Source organism: Natrix helvetica (assembly GCF_964273705.1).
Source record: "Natrix helvetica genome assembly, chromosome: 6".
Lineage (NCBI taxonomy): Eukaryota > Metazoa > Chordata > Lepidosauria > Squamata > Natricidae > Natrix > Natrix helvetica.
In genome coordinates, this window is record NC_138553.1 from 47,526,140 (window position 1) to 47,552,495 (window position 26,356).

Consider the following 26,356-nt stretch of genomic DNA (forward strand, 5'->3'; position numbering starts at 1 on the left):
ATATATACTATTTCCGTAGCAAGGAAGATAAAGCAAGAATGGTTAAATTGATTATTTTATTCAAATTGGAAAGTATTTTTTCTTTTGGATATCACTTTCGTGCTTGTGATTAAAAAATGAAACGTTGACTTTGGTTTTGTTGATCAGAAAGATTTTTCATTATAGAAATGGCTAGTTATAATATGTAATAGCAAAAAGTTCAGGTTGGAATGTTTGTATCTTGGTACTGTGCTAAGTAGAGTCGAAGTCAATGTCTCCCCTCCCTCCCTTGGATCTCACACCCCCTTTTTCTTGTTCCTTTTCCTTCCTTAATTTCCTATTTCTATTTGTTTTTTCTTTGTATTTTATATAATAAAAACTTTTTTTAAAAGGAAAGGGCTACTTTCACCAAGATAAAACCCAGAAATGCAGGGGAAGAAACAATAACATAGAACATAAAAAATTTATTCTGAAATGATCTCTGGCCACAACAATGAATTTAACAAATATTCACTAAAACAGTCTTAACTCCTGTCATCAGCTATACAATACAGAAGTATCATAAAACTGGTAACAAGAATTTGGATTTTAAAAACTCCTACAACATATTTAATGTGAAGTGGCTGTGACAGCAGCAGCATCTCACATAAAAATTTACATACATATATACACAATACACATTCAATCATTTTTCACATGTTTTCAGTACACACGAGTTGCAGCATACCAGTCACATGTCTACGTTGTTGCTCATTTTAAAGAAATTGGAAAAAAGCAGCTATTGGACTGTGAATACATCTTTTTCATATTTTGTAGCACGGATGTAAATATCCCTAGAAACAAAATCATTCACAAATATTTTTTCAAATCTTACATAGCTTATCCAGTTGATAACGCTCAATTTTCATCATCTTAAACCCTTTTTTCTGACATAATGTTTAACAGCTACTTCTGTTTGGGGAAAAAATCCTTAGGAAAAATAGATGGATTCAAAGAATTCTGACATGTATTTGAAGAGTCTAATAATCCAGTTTGTTGCTACTTGAGTAGACACAATTCCTTCGAGCTTTGTCACTGCCCAGTCCCGATGGATTTTCATGGCACCTGCTTCTGGTTTTCCCCAAGAATCGTTCTAATCAAGAGACTACATGGCAATAGCCATGAAGTGCTTTTAAAAAATAATAGCTAAACAAATTCTTCAGGGATCCTTTCTGACTCCCTGACTAACCACAAGGAAGAAGTGGCATTAAATGCCTTGCACCCAAGTTGTAAAAATCCCCAGCCACATTTACTGAAGCCAGACATATAGAAAAAGGAATGCACTTTGGTTCATACCAAATGCCCTGGGATTAATTCTCACTATAAAATTAAACAGTTTGAGGTAATTTTCTCTTTATATAAATACAGTTGACTCTGTCTAGTGCTGTTATAACAGCCAACACAATATTGTTCTTTTAAAAATTTAATCAGATCTTATGATTTCAGCTAAGTAATATGTAACACCCTATTTAACCCCTGAATAAAAATGAAAATCCTTGCAACAGAGAACTCTGTTCCCTATTAAGTAGTATGATCACCTTATGATATAAATTAAGGCCTTGAAAATAGCAGGCAAAATGAACCAGAAACCTTTCCAATTTCTGTCCAGTTCATATGTTGGGCAGTTAGAAAACCCAAGTGGTCTTCTAAAGCAATCATTAATTTATAATGGTGTTCCTAGAAGAGGTTTCTAGTGAATTATGCTCATAGAGACATATTAAAAAGAATTGTAGAACTTCAAAAATAGATTTCAATCATACTACATAGTACAGTTTTCAAAGGGTTAAAGAGACAAAGTTGAATGCTCCATCACATGGCATTGTTTATAACAAAAGGCACATTGTTAATATCAAGGGCACAACTTTATCTTCATGGTTCTTTTGCACATCTGTTGCCCCCTGATTATTCCAACACATTGACAATGCAAATTATCCAACCCTTTCATGGTGCAAGAACTAAGTAAAATGAGACTGTAGCCAAAGACATGACATGTCTGTGTTATTACTAAATCTGCAAAGATGCTCTGAATTTCCAGACAATTGTAACATTTTATACTGAACAAAATTTCCAAACAATACACCCAAATTAAATCCCTTAGAAACAAGAGGCAACTTTTTACTTCTTCCTACTTTATTTCCTTTCCCCAGTTAAAAATAATGGTAGAAAAAAATCATGTAAGTCATTGAAAATGGCAGCCTCTAGTTGCTTAACTTTTTTCCCCTAAATGATTCTGCACATGGTATTGTGGCCAAAAAGTTTCCGGTAGAACTGTGAACATGGTCAATCATAAATGCAATATTGGCATTCTAAATCTCACTTATTTGTCAGAGATTAAACTTGTGGATTCAATTCATGAATGACTCATGAAAATTATGAACAATTTCTATGAAATTTGTTAACATCTTCAAATTCAGGTAAAAATGTAATAGATACAACCATTTATTTAGCCCGGTGATTAAGATTTTTTCCCTCGATTATTGGGAGAAAAATAGAGCTTTACCATCTTACACAGAGATGTATTCCTATGCTGATGAAACCTTCATCAGAGTAGAAATCTTTCCATTAATTTCAGGATGTAGTTTTCTGTGTATAAGATTTTCATCTGGGAACTGCCTTGGCTTTTAAGTAAATGGGAAAGTACAAATGCAAGAACTCAATCTCAGCTTTTATGGGTCAGTTGAGATTACTATTAGAGTCACAGATTGCAATTAATTCTATGATAGATCATGAATGATCCTATTTCACTTTTACTAATATACACACATACTATAGAAGCTGCATTTACACAAAATGGAAGTCAAATGTTAGGTGATTATTGAAGTGGTTAAAGATGACTAAATAGACTTTCTAGCCAAAATTACTAATAGTGAGAAAAGGGCCTCTTTAGGTTCTTCTTCCCCAATAGGGTATATTTTTGGCAAACAGGTTTTTGTTTATTTCCTGAGAATTCTTCATTTTTCATTTATGCCAATTTTCAAAACATAAAAGTTCAGTAAAATATTTTGCTTACTGTTTCTTTGTTTTGAATGAAAAATCTGCATAAAAAGAAAATAAACTGACCGGAAACTTTTTGACTCCCTGGGGAACATGCTTTAAGTACTTAAACATTTTTACAACTATTATAATAAGATTTGTGCATAATAACAAATAATAAGTTTTCAGCACTCTAATGAAAGTTGTCACCATGCTAGCATCGACAGTCCTTTCAACTCTCTTCAAATATTATCAATCTGTATGTAACATCCATTTTAGCAACATTTGTTTCCTTTGAAAAAATATATTGAAAAGGACACATTTTCTGAATCATATTCTATTCCTCCCAACCTGGAAATCTCAATCTGGTAGTCATTTTCCCCATATTGAATTGTTGAGTAAAATGTTACACTGGTCAAAACCTGGGGAAGGAGAGGAAGAGTTCCTACCACTAGAATGGACCACTCACAAATTCTGTAGAGTTGCTGTGCTTCAAGTGAAAAGACCAGCTTTTTTGTGATTAAACATATACCACAGCTGAGCCAGTAATAAATCATCCTAGCTCTTGGACAGCAGAAATGGTGAGATTTCACATTCTGAAGACTATTGGTGTACTCTCAGTGATTCTGCAAATTGTCACTGATATACCATCCTCCTTCCCATTCCTTTTATTTATTCATTCAATGTTAGCATTGTATGTGTTTTCCTGTTTTTAATTTTTTAATTAGTAAATAGGTAATGGCTAAAAAAATATATTAGAAGATCGGGTAAGTGAAAGTCTATGGGTTTCTTTTAGTCATTCATCTGTCTTCTTCCATCTCACTTTTTTCTTAATAGTTTGACTTTGGCAACAGAGCATCCACCATTATAAAGGATTTTAAATCTACTTCAGCCCAACAAAGGACAATTTCAGCTTTATCTGCCACTTGTAAAATTCATATTCCATAAGACTCCTGGATTATTGGGCAACAGATTGGGTTAAGGTTTCCATTCCCCTTATAGTTTTCTATTAAGATGATTCCAATTGAAAGTCTCCAATGCTCTATTATGAGAAAGTACAAATTTACAGTTTGCTAGGCAGCCTGAGAAAATCCTTTTGTTCAGGATGCATATGTAGTTATACATATGAAGATGAGCATCAGTGGTTATAGGAAAAGAATGTATTCAACAAGAATTTATTTCTATCAATGTACTTACTTTAATTGTGAAATTGGGTATTTTATACTGAATTAAATAAATAAATTTAATAAAAACACAGTTGTTATAAGTAATTTTATACTACATTCTAATGTATTCATTTATTTTTCTTGTCCGAGACATTTTTTGGAATGTGGCCTTTGATGTTCTACTCATAACCCAAGGTTGCTCATGAAAGCCTGTATCTTGCTCTATATAAAATCTAATATTATCTATACTAATATTAATAGAATATAAAGAACATCTTGGCATTGTAAATTGTATTTTGATTTTCTCTCCATGTAGACCTTTTAAATAGAGCAAATATGTAAATCAGATATTACTTTCATTTTTAAGGTTCTTTCACTTTTTCATTTGCTCTAGAAACATAAAGACATAAAATCTTTTTCTTTTACCGTTCAGCAGTTAGAAACTTCGAAAAGACTGAAGGAATAATTTTAAGATAACAGAGGCATTTTCATTAAGGAATGTCTCATGTGTCATCTTCATTAAGCAATTACTAAGTCCAGATTCTGATGACATAGCTACATAATACAATTTTACAGGAAACAATGAGATGGAATGGGTGTTTCCAGTAACATGACCCTTGAAATATTGAAGTAATAATGATACTATACACATGGAGATTTAAACACCACGGTACACATTGGAAGTTGTCCCATTTTCCCAGAGTATGGAATTTTGCACATATGCCTGTAAGAGGCAGCTTTGCTCCTGATAATATTCCAAAAATAAAGGCAACAGAATAGTTTCAATTGCAAATGGTAGGAGGAAAGTAAAAAAGAACAAAATATGAATGTCATGCTTTTGCACTTTTAAAGTCTAGCACCAACTGCTTGATTTTGCATGTAGAAATCATTTAAAATATTTGACCAGCGTGTTCTCTCCGTCCTTTCCTCACTTACCATTTAAAATAGGTTTGTGGGGAAATGGTTTTTGTTTTCACTATGAAAATGTATGAATTCTGGGAACATACAAACACAGAATGCATTAACTGGACTGTATTAGTTGTAAACCAAGTCCAGGATTAGTGTTGTAGGTGAATAATATAATGAACACAGGCCAAAACATGGTATGTTAGTTCAGTCTTGGCAAGACATAATCCAGTTGGTCTACATTGCTTCTGAAACAAAATCAACGTTGCCTCTCCATCCCTTCATATCTGAACTTCAATTTTAAGTATGGAACAGGATAAAATTAAATATATAGGTCAACACAAGATTTTAATTTACAGTGACTAATCAACCTTGTCCTTTATTTGATGCATAGCATTAAGAAAAGAACTGCTTCATTTAATTTTGAGGCTTGCAGTTATGTATTGGGAGAGGAAGGAAAGCTTTTGTCAAAGCAGATTTGTTGCTTGTATCAGCAGATCAAAAAGCTGGGGAGACGGGACAGAAGAGCAGCAATGCTACTTGGCTATCAAGCTGTTTAGCTTGACAGTTGGCTTGGAATAACATAAAAAAAAAACTCTAAATTTATTTCCCCGGTACAGGCTACTTTTCTTTTCTTTAAAAAATGGGAAGTTTGAGGAACATTGAAGTTATTTCTATGATGTATTTTCAGTGTTGGAATGAGTGAAATTAAGACAAGGTTTATGGTTTTATGCATTCATGTTATATTAATCTGTATGTCTAAGTGAATTTTGGATAAAAGATAGATCACTTATGCCCAGGCTAAGCCCTCGGGATGCCCTGCCCTACAGCTCCTACAGTTCTTAGTCTGCATGACCAGTGACACCTCCAAAGGGATAGCTTGAGAATCACAAGGTTGCTGCAGACATATGTATCATTCCTACAGCTAGAGCAAGAGCAAGCTGGGTGGTGTCTAGAAGTCATCAACATGCCCAGATTCCTTCTTTGGTGCCCAGAAGTTCTGTGTCTCCCCTAATTATATTTTCTAAAATGTGTGCATGTGTGTAGGTGTGTGTGTGTGTGTGTATATATACACACAAACACGTATGTAGATGTATGTATGAATGAAACTACTGTTCTGCAAAGTGGGGTTTTTTTAGACATCAGAATTTACAAGAATGTGTCTCTGTTTTTATAGTCCCAAAGATGTTTATTTTTTGTAAAACAAAAATGTGCATGGAATTGAAATACTGTGCTTAGTTTGTGATCGGGTCATCCAAGGCAAAGTTTTTGAGGGCCTGGGGGACAGATAAACATATCTCCCTCTAAGTTTGACTTTTCATGTACATTGAAGCTTTATGGCTACCCAGAATCACATTGGCTGCTGTGTTCTGACACAATTTACTCTGAAATATTCTAATGTTCCTACTGGCAGTACTTAGAATATGCTACTGTTTTCTTCAGAGGAACTGATTAGCTCTTCCCAATAAGCCTTCTTGGAAACAGAGAAATGCAAGAAATGTCCTCCCATTCTTTTTATTTGTCACCTCCCGTGTGGCTGCTCTCTTTCATCTATGGTGCCAATTGTGACTCAAACACTCCGCCAGGGTTTTTGTGTTTGCCTATTCAGGAATAAATGTAATATGTGCTAGTCGTTCCTGACTCTAGGGGCGGTGCTCAACTCCATTTCAAAGCCAAAGAGCCAGCGCTGTCCAAAGACATCTCCGTGGTCATGTGACTGGCATGACTAAATGCCAAAGGAGCACGGAATATTGTTACCTTCCCACCAAAGGTGGTTCCTATTTTTCTACTTGCATTTTTACATGCTTTTGAACTGCTAGGTTGGCAGAAACGCGGACAAGTAATGGGAGCTTACTCCATTATGCAGCGCTAGGGATTTGAACCGCTGAACTGCTGACCTTCTGATCGACAAGCTCAGCGGCTTACCTACTTAAAGATCGCTAAGAAAGGTTGGCAGTTCAGCAGTTCAAATCCCTAGCACTGTAACAGCGTTCCGTGCGCCTTTAGTGTTTAGTCATGCCAGCCACATGACCATGGAGACGTCTTCGAACAGTGCTGGATCTTCAACTTTGAAATGGAGATGAGCACCGCCCCCTAGAGTCGGGAGTGACTAGCACATATGTGTGAGGGGAACCTTTATCTTTACTTTATTCAGGAATAAGCCTAATTTAATTCAGGGGAACAGCTGAGTGAGTTGCAGTCTAAAGTATTTAAGCTCGATCTCTATTTTTTAAAATTTATTTTTGTCCTATCTTTATTATTTTTACAAATTCCATTAAAGGAGTGGAAATTACTTCCAAATGAACAGATTCAGGACTGTTCTCTGAGGTTCATAAATATGCCAAATAGCACATTTTCATGCTATAAATGTTTACTTTTACTTTGGCCAAATAGTGGAATAAGTTCGTTTTTTAAAAATGTAAATATTGCATCTTCAGAAACTTTGCATCAAATTTCAGCATTTCTTCCTGGATATTTGATAGAGAATTGTTAAAGGAATGTTATGAGCATGAAGTAAGCCCTTTGTGGATGCTCTATTAGGATATCTTAACAATTTTATGTGGCACTCTGTAAATAATCCATACTACAGACAGAACCACAAACAGCCATGCAAAACCTCACTTGTAGCCCTGAATATTTTCTAGATCATTGCATGAAAATATGAATAAATGCTTATAGGAATGAAACCTACTGCTATAACATAAGCAATAATAAGAAAGTATTAAAATTCACTCCTAAGAAAGCCATGACGAGGAAAAAGAATTTACTCTTCTTTTCCTCACCTAGCTAAAAAGATCAAGCTTAGATAGTAACCAGTGGCCTGCCACTGACACCTCTTTGTGCCATACTAATTCCATGATAAGGCTAATTGTTGTTTACAAGAGAAACATTTCATTTAAAAAAGTGTGAAAACTTAAAGCATTATCCCCATGTTGTTTTTTTATAAAATCAAAACCGTGCTTAACACATTTAAAGTAATCAATGAAAAAATACAAATGTTTAAAGGTATTGATCAAATAAAAATAGAAATCTGAGCTTCTTTTTCATGTGAATAAGGCTCAGTGACATAATTGCGCAATCTCTCTCTCTCTCTCTCCCTCTCCCTTTCTTTTAATCAGCATTAGATTATTCAAACCTCAGCTCACAAGCTTTGGCAACACTGTTCTCTGCTGAATATTCCCATTGGCATCTGTTATCTGTGCCAGATTAGTCCTCAGTTTTGAAGCTGAGTTTGAAGTTGGAGGTAACTTGGAAATGGATGTGATAGCACCAGTGCTTTCTGTTATTCTTTTTGCTGAAGTCTTCTCCCCAGTTGGCGGCTTTGGCAAACGTCTCCTTAGCCACGGATGCCGTAAAGCCTGACTGGGTGTCATACGCAGCATTGGATCCCACTCTAAACACTGTTTCAAGAAGTCAAGGAAGAGCGGATCATCACATCCTTTCAATGCACTTCCCCATTCTCTGCTCTCTGGGGGACCACGCACTTTGCCCCGCCTGGAACGTCCACCATTAAGCACAACAGAACCATCTGACAAGGTAGTAATGGAACAATATCGGGGGTAACCCTTGGAGCTCACAAAATTTTTTGCTCTTTTTGATGAATCCAGTAGTTTCTGGGAAGGCATGCCCAAGAGTTCTATCATACAAGCCAGCTGATCTCCTTCATCTTCTCCTGGTAAGAGAGGATATCCTGTTAAGAGTTCAGCAAGAATGCAGCCCAGGCTCCACATATCTATTGGCATCCCATATCGAGCACCAAGGATGACTTCAGGAGCACGGTAAAAACGTGATTGGATATATGTATAGACACGCTGGTGCTCATAACAGCTAGAGCCAAAATCAATCACTTTAATACCACTCCTACCCTGTTGTTTTAACAGAATGTTTTCTGGTTTAAGGTCACAGTGAATTATTCTGTTTTTGTGCAAAGCATCCAAGCACTGCAAAATGGAGTGGGCAAATTTGCGAACCAAAGGCAGGCTAAAGCCCTGAAATTTATTTTTCTTAATGAGCTCATAAAGGTTCATGCTCAGCAACTCAAATGTCATACATATATGGTTGCGGAATGTGAAGTTCTCCAGCATATGTATAACATTCATGTTATTATCTTTATCCTGTTTTTTAAGGTGCTCCAGAATTTTAATCTCTTCTGCAGCTTGGCGGTGAAAACGCTTCTCATTTCTCACCATCTTCAGAGCAACATGTTGATGCATCTTGTGATCATATGCCTTTACCACTTGTCCAAAACTTCCTTTCCCTATAACTTTAAGAACTTCATATCTGTATGATATATGATCATGGGGTACTTGCACATAAGATCCCTGGTCGTCATCATATCCACAATTGTTTGGACCACTAATGACACCTTGCCTTTTCTTTGCATTTGGACCCAAGAAATATATTTCAGGGTAGCTGAAGATCTCATGATGCTCAAAGACTGTTAGCTTTTGCACGTATTGCTTCATTGCTTGCTCAGGAGTCATGGGAGTAGCTTTTATCTTTCCTGGCCCTTCAGTAGATTTCAAGGAGTTGGAGCTCCCCTGACGCCTATGGCAGCTCTCAAGTTGTCTATCTTGTACCACTGGCAGTCCTGATTTTGCTACTGTTGCAAGCCCATTTGGTTGTGTGGATAGAACTGTCCTTTTGTTACTATTATCTTCAAAGAGCTGTTGGATCTGCCCATGACTGGTAACATGTAGATGCTCATTCATGGTGTGCTTATTTCCACCAACCTAAAATACAAAGCATGATTTTCTAGTTAAAAAACTGCATGCTGATAAAGGTTTCCAAAATTCAATGAAAAGATAAGATTAAATTAATTACGGACTTATATGATTTACATGTCCTTCTCTTTTTCCTAAACTGTACATTGGGACCATCAATGATCCAGATCACTAGTGGAATTCTTCTGCTAGGCAACTTTGTGTGACCTTTCAAAAGCTTCTCTAGGATCATAGAACACTCCAAAATAGTAATTGATATTACTTTTGGAGGAATTGTCTGCTATACTGAAATTTTCATGGGAACTTCAAATAGTTCCCAATCATTTGCATAATAATAAATTATAGATCTAGATCCAATCCATTATACTTCAAATATCTTATGCACTGGCTTGACCTCCCATAGTCCTTTCCTCATTCTTGGCTATGCAAGCACATTATTAGTAACTCATTGGAAACATTTCACATTAATACGTGTTGCTTCAAATTAACTCTGATTATAAATTCTAAAAAACTACTAAATAAATATATAGCTTTAATAATAAACAGTGAACTCAATTTTCTTTTTGAAAGAAAATCACTGCACATATTTTAGTTTAGAAGTTTCAAATCAGGTTAGCTTATATCAAAATAACAGCATTCTGGCACACTCCTCCCCCAGGATGGCTGCTGAATGGTAAGGGCATTTTTCTCTCATGCTGACAATCTCCTTTGGCAGCATTATTCCCTGAATATGAATGGGAAGACTTAGAAATGACCCAAGATGATTTTTGGATGGCTGTGGACCCCTCTTCCCAGGAAGAAGACTCTTAAAGACTCTAGTTCCTCCCTCTGGGTGCGGCCACAAAGTCACCAGTCACCTATCCATTTTTTTTCTTCTGGGCAGATCGTTCTCTTAAGTAAACCTGAGTTAAGTTTGTTTTGTTATACTTTTTATCTTTAAAAGTTAACTGTTTGCATGCGATTTATTTTAACCCCCTGCTGGATTTTATTTGGAGGGATATTTTTTGTCTTTTTCCTTTGATTTATTTGGCTGCACTGAATGACTCATAAGGAAATCACAAGGTGTTTCTGGGTAGTGAAGGTGCTTGGACTTGATTTATATTTATATTGGACTTTCTCTACAGGGATTTTGCATTTTATTAACTTGTAAAATATTTTGAGATTATTTTTTTTAAGTCTTGGTATGAAATATCCAAAAATATCCTCCCTTTTTTTCTATTTATATTTTCACTCTGAGGAATATTACTTCAACTTTCTATGTTCTCTGTCTGTGAAGATCTTTCTCTGCTAAATTCCATGAGAGTAATAACATATCAGATTACAGACAAGGAAAACTGGGTGGCATTTGAAAAACGAACAATAGCATACAAATCCAAGTTGAAAATTTCTTTTAAAAGTTTGACAATATAGTAATGGTTGCAAAAAAAAATACCCAGTTGCAAGTAACTGTAGATGAAGCAGATTCACATTAGGAATTTGATTTGAAAGTGGTAAATTTGATAAAGACTGAAAGAAACATGGATTTTACAGACTTAAAATGAGTGGATTGCACATGACTTCCCAAAATTCAGGCCTGCAATCTTTTACAACAGCAAAAAACTGACTGGGTGGATAAGTGATAAATTAGTTTCCCCTAAGAAGATTGAAAGAGATTGGGGACTAGATGTATCATATTAACTTGGAAAACAATTTTATCTGAACTCCTTTGTGAAGATAGATCAACTTTGGAGAATGGATTTATTTTTTAATCAAACAACAATAAATAAGAGATGACATTAAGAAACAAACATAGATATTTGATCCAGGATGAATTAGTGGTAACTATTAGATTGATTTGGGATAGATAAGAAGCCGTGGTGAGTTTTCTACGAGTTGAATACAGTAATAGTTTGTTAACAGAGGTTTTTGATACTTTATTCTTGCCTTTTTTGTTGCTTTATTTGCTAACTATTTTTTCATTAATATGGTGATGACAGGTTAATAATTTGCAAATAAAAGTTTAAAATTGGGGGAGGGGTGCGGTTTAGCAAGCAGTGGGAAACTCATATTTTTGCAATATACTTATCAGTATTCAACTAGGGAGGATAATATGTGTTTATGGTTTTCTTTTACAATGCATCTTTTTTGTTTAATATCTTATCTGTTTTGTTTTGTTTTTAATTTTATTTTTTTTCTGTTTTGGAGTTGTATATTTTTAATAGAATAAAAATTACACAGATAAAAGAAATAACAGTATTATAATTCCTTAACCTTCCTTTAAAAATATGTTTACTTCTTTATATTACAGATGTCCATTTTTGACAATTCAATATTTCTTCCACTTTTTGAACTATTAATCTGATTTTCCTTAATTTAACTCTTCCAGATGGAACTGCAAATTTATTTTGTCAAGCTGCCTGAGAATTCACAGAATACTTCTGAATATGGGACTAAAATCCCACTCTATAAAAATTAGATGGCCTGTATATAATCACCCCCCCTCTCTCTGTCTCACACACACAAACACACACACACACACACACACTAAACAACCTGCATAATACCGTAATACATACACCACACAGGCAAGAAGCCTATGAAAGGAACATGTGAAAAACAGCATCCAGTAAATATCAGTTTGAAAATGTTTCAAATAAGTCCCTATTTCTTCCCACTAAGGTTTTCCAAAAGCAGCACAACACATGAAATCTTAGAAATTAAAGGATAATGTTATACTGACATCATTTCATAAGGGCAAAATGGAAACTAGCGTCCAATGTGCCCAGACTGCCATATGAAACATAGAATCATACATTATGTGATGAATATCCCACCATCCCCATGAGCCTTGGCTGATAACTAATATAGATGTATCTTGTGAATTATACACAGGTGACTTTATAAATTACCTGTAATTCCCTGGTTTATTTTACCAGGGCTCTATTCTATGCCAAACTATACCTCTATTATTACAAACATTAACTACCAACTGCTGTTTTTGAAACTTCCGTTATATATGTTTCACCTGCTAGCATGAACATAAGTTCTTCTAGAAGCTGCAGGAGGAGACAGCTGGTGCAACTATGGTTCATAAGCAAAGTTCAATGTCCTATAAGTGGTGTTTGAAATAATCAGGGGTTGGGAGTAGGGAAAAATGTATCATATTAGTCTGCTACCCATCAGCAAGCAGATTAATTTCAATAAAGTAAACTTTCCTAAAGGTATATTTTGTTATGATTTCCAATACTGGCACAAAGTTAGGATGTCTAGAATAATTTCTGTATTTACCAAGGATTAACAAATCTCAGTTAGAAAGATTTCAAAAATATGCAATTCCAATGCTTGTCAACATTTACTACTGCAATTGTGGCTAGAAGAGAATTCTCTCTCTAAGTAAGTCAAAGACTGAGAAAACAATATGCTTCCCATTTTATTCTCAGCCAAAACTTCAGGATAGAAAAATTTGTGGGGCTGTATCAGTATCTTATCTTTATTGAATGAAAATGCATACACTAACTAGGAAAACAGAGTTTTACAATCTCAGGAATAAAAGTGATCTTCTACATGGCAGCACCATCTCATTTTCAATTTGCTCCTGATTAAATTTTCACAGTTGCATGTGACCACAAGGATTGTGTAGTACAGCAACTACTTGCACTATTGAAAGTACTACAGTCTAGTGAGTTTATGGCCTTCTAGGAGACTAATTCATTCATCATTGAATCCTTATTTATCATGCCAGACCAAGAAAGAGCTGTATCACAGTAAACACACAGCAATCACTGCAATTATTTTCAAATTAACAAGTACATAATTCTTCTCAGTTAAATATTCTTCAAGTGTATTCTCAAAATGATGTTCATCATTCTGAGAGCATTGGCTATAAAACAGTTAAATGTTGAATGATAGAATGGCTAAATGAATAATCTTTGTACACAATAGTATCATTAAGGTTGGGCCATGCAATGTCCTTATATATAATTTATTTGCATTGATTAACTCTTAGTAAGTTCTCGCTATTCTTCTTTTATTATACAACCTAATCGGTTAAAAAAAATCTATTGATTTCATTGCCACTCCAATGACATTAGCTGTTATTAAGACCATAAAATGACTGTCCACTTCAATCAGATACTGCTTGATAACACCGTCCTGGAAGACATATTGCCAGCTCAGAAATCAGGCTCCTGAGTATCGCTTAGGAACATACATACATATGGTAATATAACATGCTTTTCTTTTTTTCCTCTCATTTACACATATAATTTCTTTCTTTGCAACAGTGTTGCAAAAGATTACACTTTAGAGAGAAGAACAGAACAATAATTTATCTTTCCCAATTTATTCTTGTTATCTTCTGCCCTGATGTCATCTTAAACCAGAGCCCGGATCACATACTTGTCCCATGGTGATAAAAAAGTATTTTGCAAAGTAAGAAATACAGTGGAATATAAACTATGTAGCCAAGAGAAAGTCTGGAAAACTAAGCAACCTCTTAAGTAAAACTTGTCAATGTTTAGCAGAAATGAGAATGAGAAAACTGTAGCTTTCCAGAGGTTGTTGAACATCAGGAGTCATCATGCTGGCTGGGGATGAATATCAGCATCTAGAAGGCATAGGTTCCACGTTCTTCACACATAGAATACCTGTTAGAGATATATCTACCTCTTTAATCATATAGGTGCCTCAATAAATATAGAACATGAAGAATGAACAGAGTCTCTCTGGTGATTTGCCTGACTAAATGTATTAATGCAGAAATCTGAGCCTATACATTTAAGCTTTCATAGGAACCCTGCTGAAACTATTCCATTATACAAAAAGTGCTGAAACTGGCCTGGTTAGACTGGAAGATGCAGCATCAGCTCACTGTGTTATGATGCCTCTACTATCCTTCCCAATCTTCAGAGCAAAACTAACTACTGCCTTTTCTCCAAGAATAAGGCATATGAAGCAGCATAACTAAGAGGAAAGATGATCGACTGGCAAAGGGTACAGGGAGAAAGACCCAGATTTTTAAGAGGCACATTCTCAATAAGGGTGAGGGTGTTGTTTTTTGCTTAACTGTTTGTCTAGTGCAGGGGTGTCCAAACTTGGGAACTTTAAGACTTGTGGACTTCAACTCCCAGAATTCCCCAGCCAGCCATGCTGGGAGTTGAAGTCCACAAGTCTTAAAGTTCCCAAGTTTGGACACCCCTGGTCTAGTGCAAGCATCCCCAACCCCTGGGCCAATGCCCACTACTAGGCTGTGGCCTATTTGGAACTGGGCCAAATAGCAGGCCAGCACGCATGCATGTGCATGCAGCTCAACTTGTGCAAATGGTGAGCTGGTACACATATGCAGCAAGTTTAAAAGAGTGTGTTGGGGGTGGAACCATGTTACGAAGCACCTTTTGGAAAACTAAAGTAAAATGGTGAAAGGGGTGCAGTATGCATCTGTGCTGAAGTTACAATGGAAATATGTCACACAGAGTACCATTGTCCCTAGGAAAGGGAACAAGGAGCCACGGCCGCTTTCTAAGAATCTTCTAAAAACTCAATTTTGCTGGTTTACTAATTATTTTAAGGCATGGATAAGTATCTTGGGCCCCTCCGGAAGTTTCCAGAATAAAACTCCCTGTGTTCAATGAGGAGGAGAACTGTAGCTTTGTCTTGAAGGCCTAAAATTTCCCACTCTTACTCAGCTTTGTACTTAAATGCCTGTTTTGAATAATAATTTAGAAATAAACTTATATTCTCACTTTTATTAATTCAACCAGGTAACATTATCAGTGCAAGTAAGTGTACAGTTTACTCCCTATTTTTATACAGTAGCTTGTTGGTGGGGATGTGGTTTTCTTCTTGGTAAGTCCTTGGTAGGGTATTGTTTTCTGCTTAATTGTTTGTCTAGTGTAGGTGTCCCCAATTCCCCTGGCCTATTTGGAACCGGGCCACATGAGTAGCAGGTCAGTGATCTTGTGTGAGCAAGGGAGCTGGCACACATGCACATATATGCAGCTCAACTTATGCAAATTCAGCTGCGCGTCAGCCCACTTTGGAAAAAATTACTTATGACCTAACCTCAAAGTTATGACTGTTGCACCACCCCGGTGGGCACATGTCACAATTTGGGCACTTGGCAATCGGCTCATATTTACAATGGTTGCAGGTATATCCTTCAACAGTAAGGATAAAAAGATACTGGTGGAGGGATGGGGACTAATTTTGAATGAGGTCAGTATCTAAAGCCTCAACCCAATTCCTGTTTTCTTACTTTCTCTCCCTTTTATATCTGTTTTTAGTACCCTGTCCTCTTTTTCACTCTCTCTTCCCTCTACAGCTTGCCAGGAAAAAGTAAATTATTCTTGCAATTTTTTTAGTTGAGCCAAGGACGGATGTATAACTGCCCACCATAACTCTTTTTACAGTGTTTTCCTCCAAATTTAATTATCAAAATAAAACTATTAGTGGTTAGTAAATTAAAACATCTAGCTGCTTGTACCTTACTTAAGTTAGCATCCAAAGTACAGATGACATTACCATATAGAGGTTTTCCCAATGAAAATGCATGCTGTCATCGGAAATCATATGACATTACAAATCCATATTATTTCCTACTATCACTTTTGTACTGCTTTAAGTGCATAGTTATGAAAAGAGTTTCATTCAGATATGATATAAGTTAATCGTATATGGCTGGCAACAACTGTCCAGTTTAGTCTTCTGGTTATTATTTTTCTTTTGCTCCCAACCACCAAATGACTGTATGCAACAATCTGTTTAAAAATTTGTATGGAAAAGAATCCCTCATTAGATAATTGGGCTCATGCTTTTGTAGTTACAAAATAATCTGGAGAAAAACAGTAGCAAAAATCTTGAAAAGGTCTCTACAATTATTTCTTTCTGTGTCTCTTTCTTTCCAAGATTGTTCAAAGTACCTACAGGTAGTCCTTGACTTACGCCACAATTGAGCCCAACATTTATATTGCTAAGTAAGACATTTGTTAAGTGTGTTTTGCCCCGTTTTACAACTTTTCTTGCCACAGAAAACAGCCTCCTCCAGAGCGCAAAAAAACGGACATACTCCCAAACCGGAAGTTTGGAACAGATGTCGGGTTTGCTCGTAGGGCCGGTTTTAGTCCTCCGGAGCCTTCAGGAGGCTTCCCTGGAGTGGAGGGCAAAAAACAACCCTACGAGCAACCTGGAAGTCACTTCCGGTTTGTCCATAGGGCCGTTTTTAGTCCTCCGGAGCCTTCAGGGACCTTCAGGAGGCTTCCCTGAAGGCTCTGGAGGATGCAAAATGACTCTACGAGCAAACCAGAAGTCAAGTCCATAGGGCCATTTTTAGTCCTCCACAGCCTTCAGAGAAGCCTCCTGAAGGCTCCAGAGGACTAAAAACGGCACTATGAGCAAACCGGAAGTCTGTCCCTGAACTTCCAGTTTGCCCATAGGGATGGTTTTTTGTGCTCCTGAAGCCTCCAGAGGGCCTCGGGGTGTGGGGCAGGGGAGGCTGTTTTCGTCCTCCCCAGGCTCCTATAAAACCTCTGGCGCCTGGGGAAGGTGAAAAATGGCCTCAAAAAAAGGCTGAAGTCAGTTGGCCAGTGCGCGCATGTGCGCTAGCCAGCTGACAGGACAACGCCTTGCGTGCCCTGACAAATGGCTCTGCATGCCACCTGTGGCACACATGCCATAGGTTCGCCATCCCAGCCGTAAGTGATATTGTAACTTAATTCACATATTCTGTAGCCCATATTTATTGTCTTTTTGCCTTATTATCTTGGGTTTAGTAAACCATGACTATTACTCAGAATCATGTGCATTTATTCAATGAGCTAAGATTGTGGTTTAGCATAATTGTAAACTCCTGACATACGTTGTAACAGAGTTTCAAATGACTGTGGGTTAGCATAAGCAAACCAATCATTATGATTTGTAAACCATAATACAACTTATTATACAGTACTCAACTTATGACCACAATTGAGCCAAACTTTCAGTTACTAAGTGAGAAATTTGTTAAGTGAGTTTTGCCCCATTTTATGACCTTTTCTTTGCCCGATTTGTTAAATGAATCACTGCAATTGTTAAATTAGTAACAGGGTTGTTGTTAAGTGAATTGGGTTTCCTCATTGACTTTGCTTGCCAGAAGTTTGCAAACTCTGGTCACATGACCCTGGGACACTGCAACCATCATAAACATGAGTCAGTTGTCAAGCATCTGAACGTAAATCACATTACCATGTGGATGCTCAACAGTCATAAGGGTGAAAAGTAGTCATAAGTCATTTTTTTCAGTGCCATTGTAATTTCAAACCATCACTAAGTGAACTGTTGTAAGTCGGGGACTGCCTGTATATGGTTCAGTGATTTGTGTGAACTCAGGCAGCTATGATTTATTCAGTTAACAAGGGTAAAAGGAACAATGGTACAAGGTAGTGCTTGTATATAAACAGTTGCAAGGAAGGTTCTTTTCACTGTCATACTTGACTTCTCTTAGTTGGACTTTTTTTTTTACCATATATAAAGGACTTTCTTTAAAAAAATAAGTAATCGGTAATAATTGGTTTTTAAAAATTAATCAGATTCCTTTTAAAATAAAATTCAAAATGGAATTCATTATAATAGGGCAATAAACTCTGTAATATGAGCAACAAAATTAATATAATTTAATGTTATATTATGTGAAGAAAAATACTAAACACGTTTCTTTTGTCTACTAGGGTAAGCAAAACATTTTGTGTATGAAGGAGTCCATGCCAGAACAGCTGTTTTTGGGTGGTTTGATCAAAAATTGAAAGCGTGTGTTTCCATGCATAGACCATAATGGAACTGTTTTGCTTAAGCTAAGAGCAGCAGGAGCTGCAAGGAAAATGCCCAGGATGTGGAAGGAAGAAACGAGGGGAGGGACAACATTGGGAAGACTGGGAGTGGGGACAGAGGGATGTATCAGACTGGGATATTAGCAATGGGAGATCAGAGAGAAAAAAAAGAAAGTGTAGGTTAGTAGAGTGGCAGGCAGCCCATCAGGATAGGCTTTGCTGGGACACTGGCAGCAATAGAGGGCTGACAAGGAAGATGCTGGGAAGATTGGGAAAAGATGACTGGGTGAGGATATACAATGCAGTTGAGGAGAGGGAAAGAAGGTCCTGGAAAATTGGAGGCAGGTGGTGTAGAACAGTCCAAGGACAGCAGTAGGAGTAGTGAAGGAGGGGGAGGAAGGAAAAGAAAGAAGGCAATGGGAAGATGATGGATGGGATATACCATCATGGGAGCCACTGAGGGGAAGAAGGGGAGATCTACCAGCCTTGTCCTATTTGCCTGCCTAACTCAGAACCACCAAAGTTTTCAGCACTTGGGTAACCAGGGATGGCCTGTCAAACCATTTGTCAAAACCCCTGGAATGCACTGGTTTGTTCCAGCTCAAGTCCCAAGTATTTGTCCATTTTCAGTCTCTACAGACCAAATGAGGATCAGGTAATTATGTTAACTTTTTTATGTAACAGGGGGAAAAAACCTATGGAATGGGGAGGAATAAAATAACTTAAGTGGTTAGGCATAGTAAATTGTTTTCAATAAATAAATGAATGATTTATCATGCCTTATTCTCCCTTCAGATGGATAACTGGATACAGCCCACTAAGGCCAACTGGAAACAAAATGTTACAAAATATTGAATCAGATTGGGGGGGAATGGAAAGGGAATGGGGAATCCCTGAAAAGAACATTGTCAATGGAAAGGGAAAAACTAAATAGGAATAAAATGATGTCAAAATTCTATGTGATATATAGATCATGATCTCCTATTCAACGAAATAGCAATAAATATTAGGATAATCTATTATCTTAGATATCCTTGTGTACTTTCCACTTTATGCCTTCTAATGACAGTTTCATGATTTTTATTCTCAAATTTGAATGCAACTGCTAGTCAAATGGAAAGCATTCACATTTTTTTCCCATGGAAAAATATTATGTGGCTCATTTCCACTGCTCCTTTCCTCTAAAAAGTTCTAGGCAATTGTTATAGCTTAATTATGTGCATATTCAATTGGAAATAAATCCCACATTGAGCAACGGATATTCTGAATAAATGAGCATGGGATTGCAGTTTTAATCCTAAACAGTACTACTTACTCTGCTTGCATTTATAGAAAAAAAGAGATTGTTACAATTGCTATCCAGGATCAAAATCTGTTCTGTGTTTCCACAAAAGCATAACTCTTCAATAATATTATAATTAATGTACCGTAAATGATCTAAATCCAGAAGTTTTAGATTGTGTTATTAGGTTGCATAGAAGGGTGATTTAATTGCAATCTGAAGTATTTATGTTATAGTAACAGGTACGGTAATTATATATTCTATTTCATAAATATTTTATAAAAGAAAACTGTTGCTACCTCCATATATGTTAAAATAAATTAATCTTTGTTGTTTTGAATCATTTTTTAAATAAAATTAAAACATGATCTGGCAACACGGAAAATGTCTTATTCAGTACAAGCATATTGTAAATCATTTAAAGATGATGAGGAAACTGATGTACTTAAACTGAATAATGTTAAGTCTTATTGTGACTGGGTTGGTTTGGGCTGATGTAAAAATCCATTTTTGATGTTACTATTGCTGCTGTTATTTCAATAACTTCTTGAATCTTGGGATTCTGGTTTAGACAAAGTCAGTCTCTCTCCCTCCCTCTATCTTCAAATCAGTGTTGATTCCTGGTAACTGCCTGGACTACTCCCTGCAGTTTTTTGAGCAAGATTTCAGAACCACTTCCTGCTTCCTATAACTGAAAGAAAATGAGTGGCCCCAAGTCACCCACCTGGCTTTATGCCTAAAGCAGGACTAGAAGTCACAGTCTCCTGGTTTCTAGATTGAGGCCTTATACCAAACAGGTTTTCTTAGACAAGGTCTACCTTATTTTCTTTTACAATTTGGATCTGTTGCAGATTTGTTACTGAGAGCTGAATAGAGTTTATTGATTATGGATTTGGCAGCTTCTTTCTATTCGACGCCTCACCTTCAACTTGAACATCTGCCTCAACAGATGACAGCCAGCACAAAGTGTCCTCACACCAAAGCAATGGGTCACATATTCCATGTTAATCACCATCAGATAGCTGTCTTTTTAAAAACAGTTAGGCCTTATGGTGAGATATTAGAGTAAGTCCATGTGTGTAATGTTTTCTGAAATGGCTCAAGTGTTTTTCAATTTAGTACACTGACAAAAAGATAAAGGGGGAAAAATCCTCAGGACTGAGGGAAAGGTTTCAACAATGGCATTCAAAAAGAATGCCTTCACACAAACTTTCTCATAAATATCACTGAGAACAATGAGCATAAAACAATACAATTGTCCAGAGGGAAAATAGGTACTGCACTATTCACAACTAGAAGAGAGAATATAGGGGAAGTCATTACTTGAGTACAGTAAGTGCTTTAAATGCAGGAGAACCTAAGGATTTTGTGTTGGGGCAGCTACTGAAATCCTGAAGCACATAAGTCTTCACAGGACTGGGCTAGATGAATCAGTGATCAGGGTCCGTTTCAGACAACACCCTATGTAAACAAATAGATGCAGAATGACATCTTTGTGTGATTGTACCAAAAGCAGTGGAGAAGAAAGAGATAATGACCTACCCTACTGATTTATGATCGTAATAAAGATTTGATTTGATTTTAATGATCCTTTTTAACTGAACCCCAACTACCAGTGACCAAATATAGGATTCTGCCCACTGGATCAAGGGTAAGTAGGAAAAAAGAACTGAATTAGAAATGAATGTCATGAAGTATAGCAACAAAGAAATAGAAGAGTTTGAAACTTGATGAGCTATTCAGTGAAGTAAATTGGGAGTTACATTGTAATGGAGATGGTAAGATCTGGAAAGAAGCTGTGTAGCCTGAGTTCACTCCATTTGTAGGGCCATCAAGACATCTGCTTAGTAGCACAAACTGCCATAAATAGAAAACAGAAGCCACCCCTTACTATACATACACTTCCATACACATGCTCACTTGAGCATCTGAAAAATCTTCCATTGTGTCTTCAAACTCTCAAAGAGTCTTATTTAGGAGACAAATGAAGAACCTATCAAGGTTCTTCATCTAGGAAGAACCTATCCCACTAAAGAGACAAAGCTTACTTTTATATAAGGGAAAGTTTGTGCTTCATAGTGTATTTCCTTGTGATAGTCTTTCCGAATGTGCATATCTAGGGCAAACATATATCAACATGGTCAGATTATTATGTAAGATGAGCTAAATATATTGAAAAGTGGTGAGAATAGCTCAGAAAGATTCTCACAGAAAACTGATAATAGGATTCTGAGACAGTTAAGAAACTTGGCAAATCGAGAACAAGTTCATGTTTACATGTTATTTATTCCTTTTGAATTAATTATCAATGCCTTCCTGATTTGGCTTACAACTAGCTATATACTGGTTATAACCTTTTCAATGGATTTATGCAATAGGTATATAACTTGTTCATGCACATTTTAAAATATTTTTGTTAGATTGATATCCTGTTTTTTATCCATAAGCTTATGGTAGCACATTAGCTTTCCTGCCTTCTATTCCCCCACCCCACCCCACCCCGCAACACCACATAAGGTGTGTTTTGAACCAATTGAGGGTGGTTTTGAATCAAAGCCTCCCCCATTGCCAGTCCAAAAGCACATTGCTTGTCATACACTTATACATTTACATCTACTTATGCATACATACATAGTAGCACGTCTGATGAGACAGCATTTCTTAATTGCCTTTAGCCACCTTATGACATAAGTTCAATTCCTGCTGAATATGTGCATAGTAATATTATTAGATTCTAAATCTGATAATGAACACCATGGGAGCATATGAAATCAGTGCAGCAATAAATATAGGAATTCCTATAGCTTTTCTCTTTTGCTGTAACCACTTCTCAATACATGCAAGTTTTACTACATTAATTCTGCTATTGATTTTTAGGATAAGTGTTCAATACAAAGTATATAAGCTAATAAAAAGAGAGTCCCAGACGAGGCAGATTGTTTGTCCTCTTCCACAGCAACAACCAGTTTTCCATGCATATTTCAGAAAAAGAGCATTTCAGGTAAAGGGAAATGCCATTTGTAAATAAGTGTGATTCCTAAAATCTTATGGTATTTTTGAAGTAATGATTTTAATGACAATTAAGAATGTGTAACCATCTTCCAATGTTGTCCAGCTAGATCTACGGTATAAGCATCTATAAGGTTCCGGTGGATCTATAAGTTCTCAAAAAAGAAACTTATTTGAATTAAATGTTTAGGATTTTTCATATAAAATCCAAATTATGTTTTTTTAAAAGTTCAAAGCTGATGTTAAATAATGTCCACCAAGCTACCTATATATTCAAGTGTATTTTTCTTCAGTACTCTAAATTATGCCTGGATAGGTCCATCTCTAGTAGTAGAATGGCAATGAATGGAAGTGAGAAAGCACAGCCCTTTAAATAATGCCACCAAAAGACACCTGTTATCTAGTTAGATTGTAAGGGTCACTCAGCTCCCCATTAAATGCCTCTGCACTTGCACCCCTGGAAAGAGGCCATTCTTCTGAGTTACTCTGATAATTAAGGGAACACTTTAATTTTTCACTTTGAGGAAAAAGCATTCTTAATCACAAAATGAAGTGCTTTTTAAAGTCATAAAAAAAGAACTAACCACCCAACAGACTGAACAGAAATGTGGAGAAGCTAATTAAAGAAAAAAGTGAGTGGTATGTATCTTTCTCAATCTTGGGTCCTCTGGCCCCGTGTGTGTGAGTGGTATGTATCTTTCTCAATCTTGGGTCCTCTGGCCCCGTGTGTGTGTGTGTGTGTGTGTGTGTGTGTTTGTGTGTGTGTGTGTGTTTTGTATACATCCCACCTATATACTATAAACATTATATATATATATATATATATATATATATATATATATATATAGAGAGAGAGAGAGAGAGAGAGAGAGAGAGGGAGGGAGGGAGGGAGGGAGGGAGGGAGGGAGAGAGAGAGAGAGAGAGAGAGAGAGAGAGAGAGAGAGAGAGAGATAGTTGGTTACAAGGACCTGTTGTCTAGGCATGGCAGCTTATCATTTTGTTTCGTTTCATTTTATTTCCACAGAGCTCAACTTGCATTAGCCTTCCAATATCAATAACCCAGACTTATTTCTCATTTGAGAAGCATGAACAACAGTTCCTACATATGATCCTCCCTGTTTTTCCCAGGAAGGAAGGAAGGGAATCCCATATTTACATCCTCATACACCAACATGGAACTACCATTAATTGCATTTCATCAACTTCCCTCACCTAATTTGAACATTATTTCCATGGCAGAAATTTCTTAAGTGGCTCTAAAAGTTCCCTTTCCTTCTCCTTAGCCCAAATACCTGCTGAAACCAGACGGGGAACAGGACCAGGACCTGTTGAGACATGCCAGGGATAATTAAGAGGGCTCCTCCAGAACCAGCTGGTTTGGCCTTCGCTCACTCATTCACAGATCCTACTCAGACAGGCTGGCTGGCAGCCTGACTGTACCTAGCACATTTATTGCTATTAATACCCGGGAGAGGAGGAGCAATTGGGGTGGGATGGCAAAGGCAGGGGGACGGAAGGGGGCTTAAGGGGCCGGCACAGGATTTTGAGCCGAGGGGGAGGGCGGAGCAGCAGAAATTGAGGGGTTAAGAGATAATCCGCGTCTCCTCGCAAGCCATACGTTTCTCCAACCCCTCCCTTGACCCACAATCTCACCGTGTGGGCTGCGCTGCTGGACTTCAGCGGCGGCAAAGCGATCGGGGACGGCGGTCCGGTCCCAGCGCCCGTCCGGGAACTCCGTCCAGCCCCGATCCCTGGGGAAGACTGGAACTGGCGGCTACTTTCTCCTCCTCCCCTGCTCCCTGCGGAGGGAGGCAAAAGAAACCAGCTGAAAATGACGGGGGTCGAGCAGGGTCCGGATCGAAGACAAGGGGCAGAGGGAATGAAAAGGGGCGCCGAAGTTGTCCCTTCCCCAGCGCCCCTCCTCTTGTTCCCCCGGCCGCCATCGCAATATTGTCTGACGGTTCGGCAGGAGTTGATCCCAAACGAGGCGTCGAAGCGGGGCGGGGGGACACATCAAGGGTATCCACAAAGGGAGAACACGTTCGCCCATTAACCCAGCTAAACCTTCCACCCATGCTTAACCCCCAGCATTTAAGAGCGTAAAGGGGAATCCAGTCTGGCCGCAAATGGAGGAGTTTTGCAAGACTCATCCAATCTAGCCTGTCCGCTGCCACTTGCGAAAGAGAAGGAGAACTGGGCTGCGCTCCCCCAGCCACGAATCCCCCGCTAGACCGTTTCTAAACAAAACCAGTGCAAGAAGAGCTTCTCTCCGGCACGTTTGCCTAAACTTGCCTGTTCTCACGCCGAAAAGCTTGTCAATCACTAGAAGCTCAAGGAATCCCTCCGGGAGATTTTAAAACGGGGGTTGAAAGTAAGGCCGTTCGAGGCTGCCCGCTTTGGCAAGAGGGGCTTCGGCCGGGGAGGGGGCCGGTTTATCTTTTACCCAGGCGCGCTCGCGCCCCCTCACACCCCCTCGGACTCTGTCTCTCCGGCCTTGGGGTGGGTGGAGGGACCGGGGGGAAGGCGGCAAGGGGGCCAATCCGCTTCGGCTGCGACTAGCTGTTTCCCTACTTACCGGCTGGGCAAGCGGCGGCCGAGGCGGCCCCACCGGCACTAGCACCAGCGACACTGGCAGACGGTTTCCTGGTGGTTAACATGGCCGCTGACGGGGAGGGAAAGGGGAATACATTTCAGGGCTGCCGTGACTTCTCCGGATCGCGGCCGCCTCTGTGGTTCGGCCTCCGCGATCGGCGGTCCCCACCGTCTTTCCGAAGGCAGCCGTCTTCCAGAAAAGAGCAGCTACACCGGGCAGCCGCACGTCCCTCCGCGGCATCCGTCGCCGCCGAGCCCGGGCCCGCCGGGCACCAGCTATCCTTGATCCCAACCCCCGCTGCCACCGCCTCTTCCTCGTCTTCCTTCTCCAGCGGTTCCAGAGACGGCGGCAGCAGCAGGAACGCCGCCGCCGTCCCCCGCCCGAAACACATCACCTCGCCAGTTTCCAGGATCCCCGGTCCCTCACGTTAAACAACAGCGGTGGAGGAACAGAAAACAGCCCCCTCCACCCACCCACCCCTCTTCCTCCCCTCCGTTCGGAGGGACGGGTACAGACCGCCGGCCTCTCCCCTCCCCCTCCTCGTTCTCCTTTTGCCCTCTCCTCCCACGCAGTCGCGCGAGCCCTTTCAGACGCCCCTGCGCGCCCACGACACTTTCGCTTTTTAAAAAAACGGGCTTGAGGCTCCGCCAAAACCAGTCTCCACCCCACGGCGCTGTCGCCCGGGAGCCTGTCTGGGCCCTCCTCCTTCCCACCGAGGACTGCAGCTGTCCTCAGCTCGGATGAGCAGCAGAAGCGACCATCCCCTCCTCATCCTCTGAAAAGCGGGAGGAGACCGAGGAAGAGAGAAGGAGCGCAGGCACTGCAATGGCGATGCTGGACGATCCTTCCGCCACCAGCCCTCCCGGACAGAGGAGTTGATTGCCAGCTCCCTCCTCATGTTTAATGCA

At 38.6% G+C, this 26,356-nt stretch overlaps 2 protein-coding genes across 3 annotated transcripts in view; both read right to left on the reverse strand.

Moving 5' to 3' along the window:
• IFNG (interferon gamma) overlaps nt 1-24,277 on the reverse strand; it is a 128,029-nt gene extending 103,752 nt beyond the window's left edge. The window contains exon 1 of the mRNA XM_081958160.1: nt 24,148-24,277. Coding sequence (XP_081814286.1) covers nt 24,148-24,192 — 45 coding nt within the window. The 5' untranslated portion in view covers nt 24,193-24,277. The remainder of the gene's footprint in view (nt 1-24,147) is intronic.
• Nucleotides 429-25,955, reverse strand: DYRK2 (dual specificity tyrosine phosphorylation regulated kinase 2). 2 transcript variants are annotated; one of them, XR_014175766.1, is made up of 4 exons: nt 25,431-25,955; nt 24,509-24,654; nt 7,198-9,796; nt 429-6,700 (listed from the first exon to the last, which is right to left on the reverse strand). XR_014175766.1 is itself a non-coding variant. In XM_081958158.1 (3 exons), exons 1-3 carry the CDS (start codon nt 25,510-25,512, stop codon nt 8,201-8,203), a joined length of 1,824 nt encoding a protein of 607 aa, XP_081814284.1. In that variant the 5' UTR covers nt 25,513-25,955; the 3' UTR covers nt 429-8,200. The 2 variants fall into 2 exon arrangements, 1 of the variants encoding a protein (XP_081814284.1); XM_081958158.1 differs by having other exon boundaries at nt 429-9,796.
• Nucleotides 25,956-26,356: the final 401 nt, after the last annotated feature.

What these genes read in the sequence shown, in the direction of transcription:
- DYRK2 (XM_081958158.1), bottom strand. Translation starts at nt 25,512, where the DNA reads ATGTTAACCACCAGGAAACCGTCTGCCAGTGTCGCTGGTGCTAGTGCC. An exon ending in GGCCGCCGCTTGCCCAGCCG is followed by an intron (nt 24,655 to 25,430) that starts GTAAGTAGGGAA and finishes CTCCCTCCGCAG; the next exon opens with GGAGCAGGGGAGGAGGAGAA. An exon ending in CCAGCAGCGCAGCCCACACG is followed by an intron (nt 9,797 to 24,508) that starts GTGAGATTGTGG and finishes TTTGTATTTTAG; the next exon opens with GTTGGTGGAAATAAGCACAC.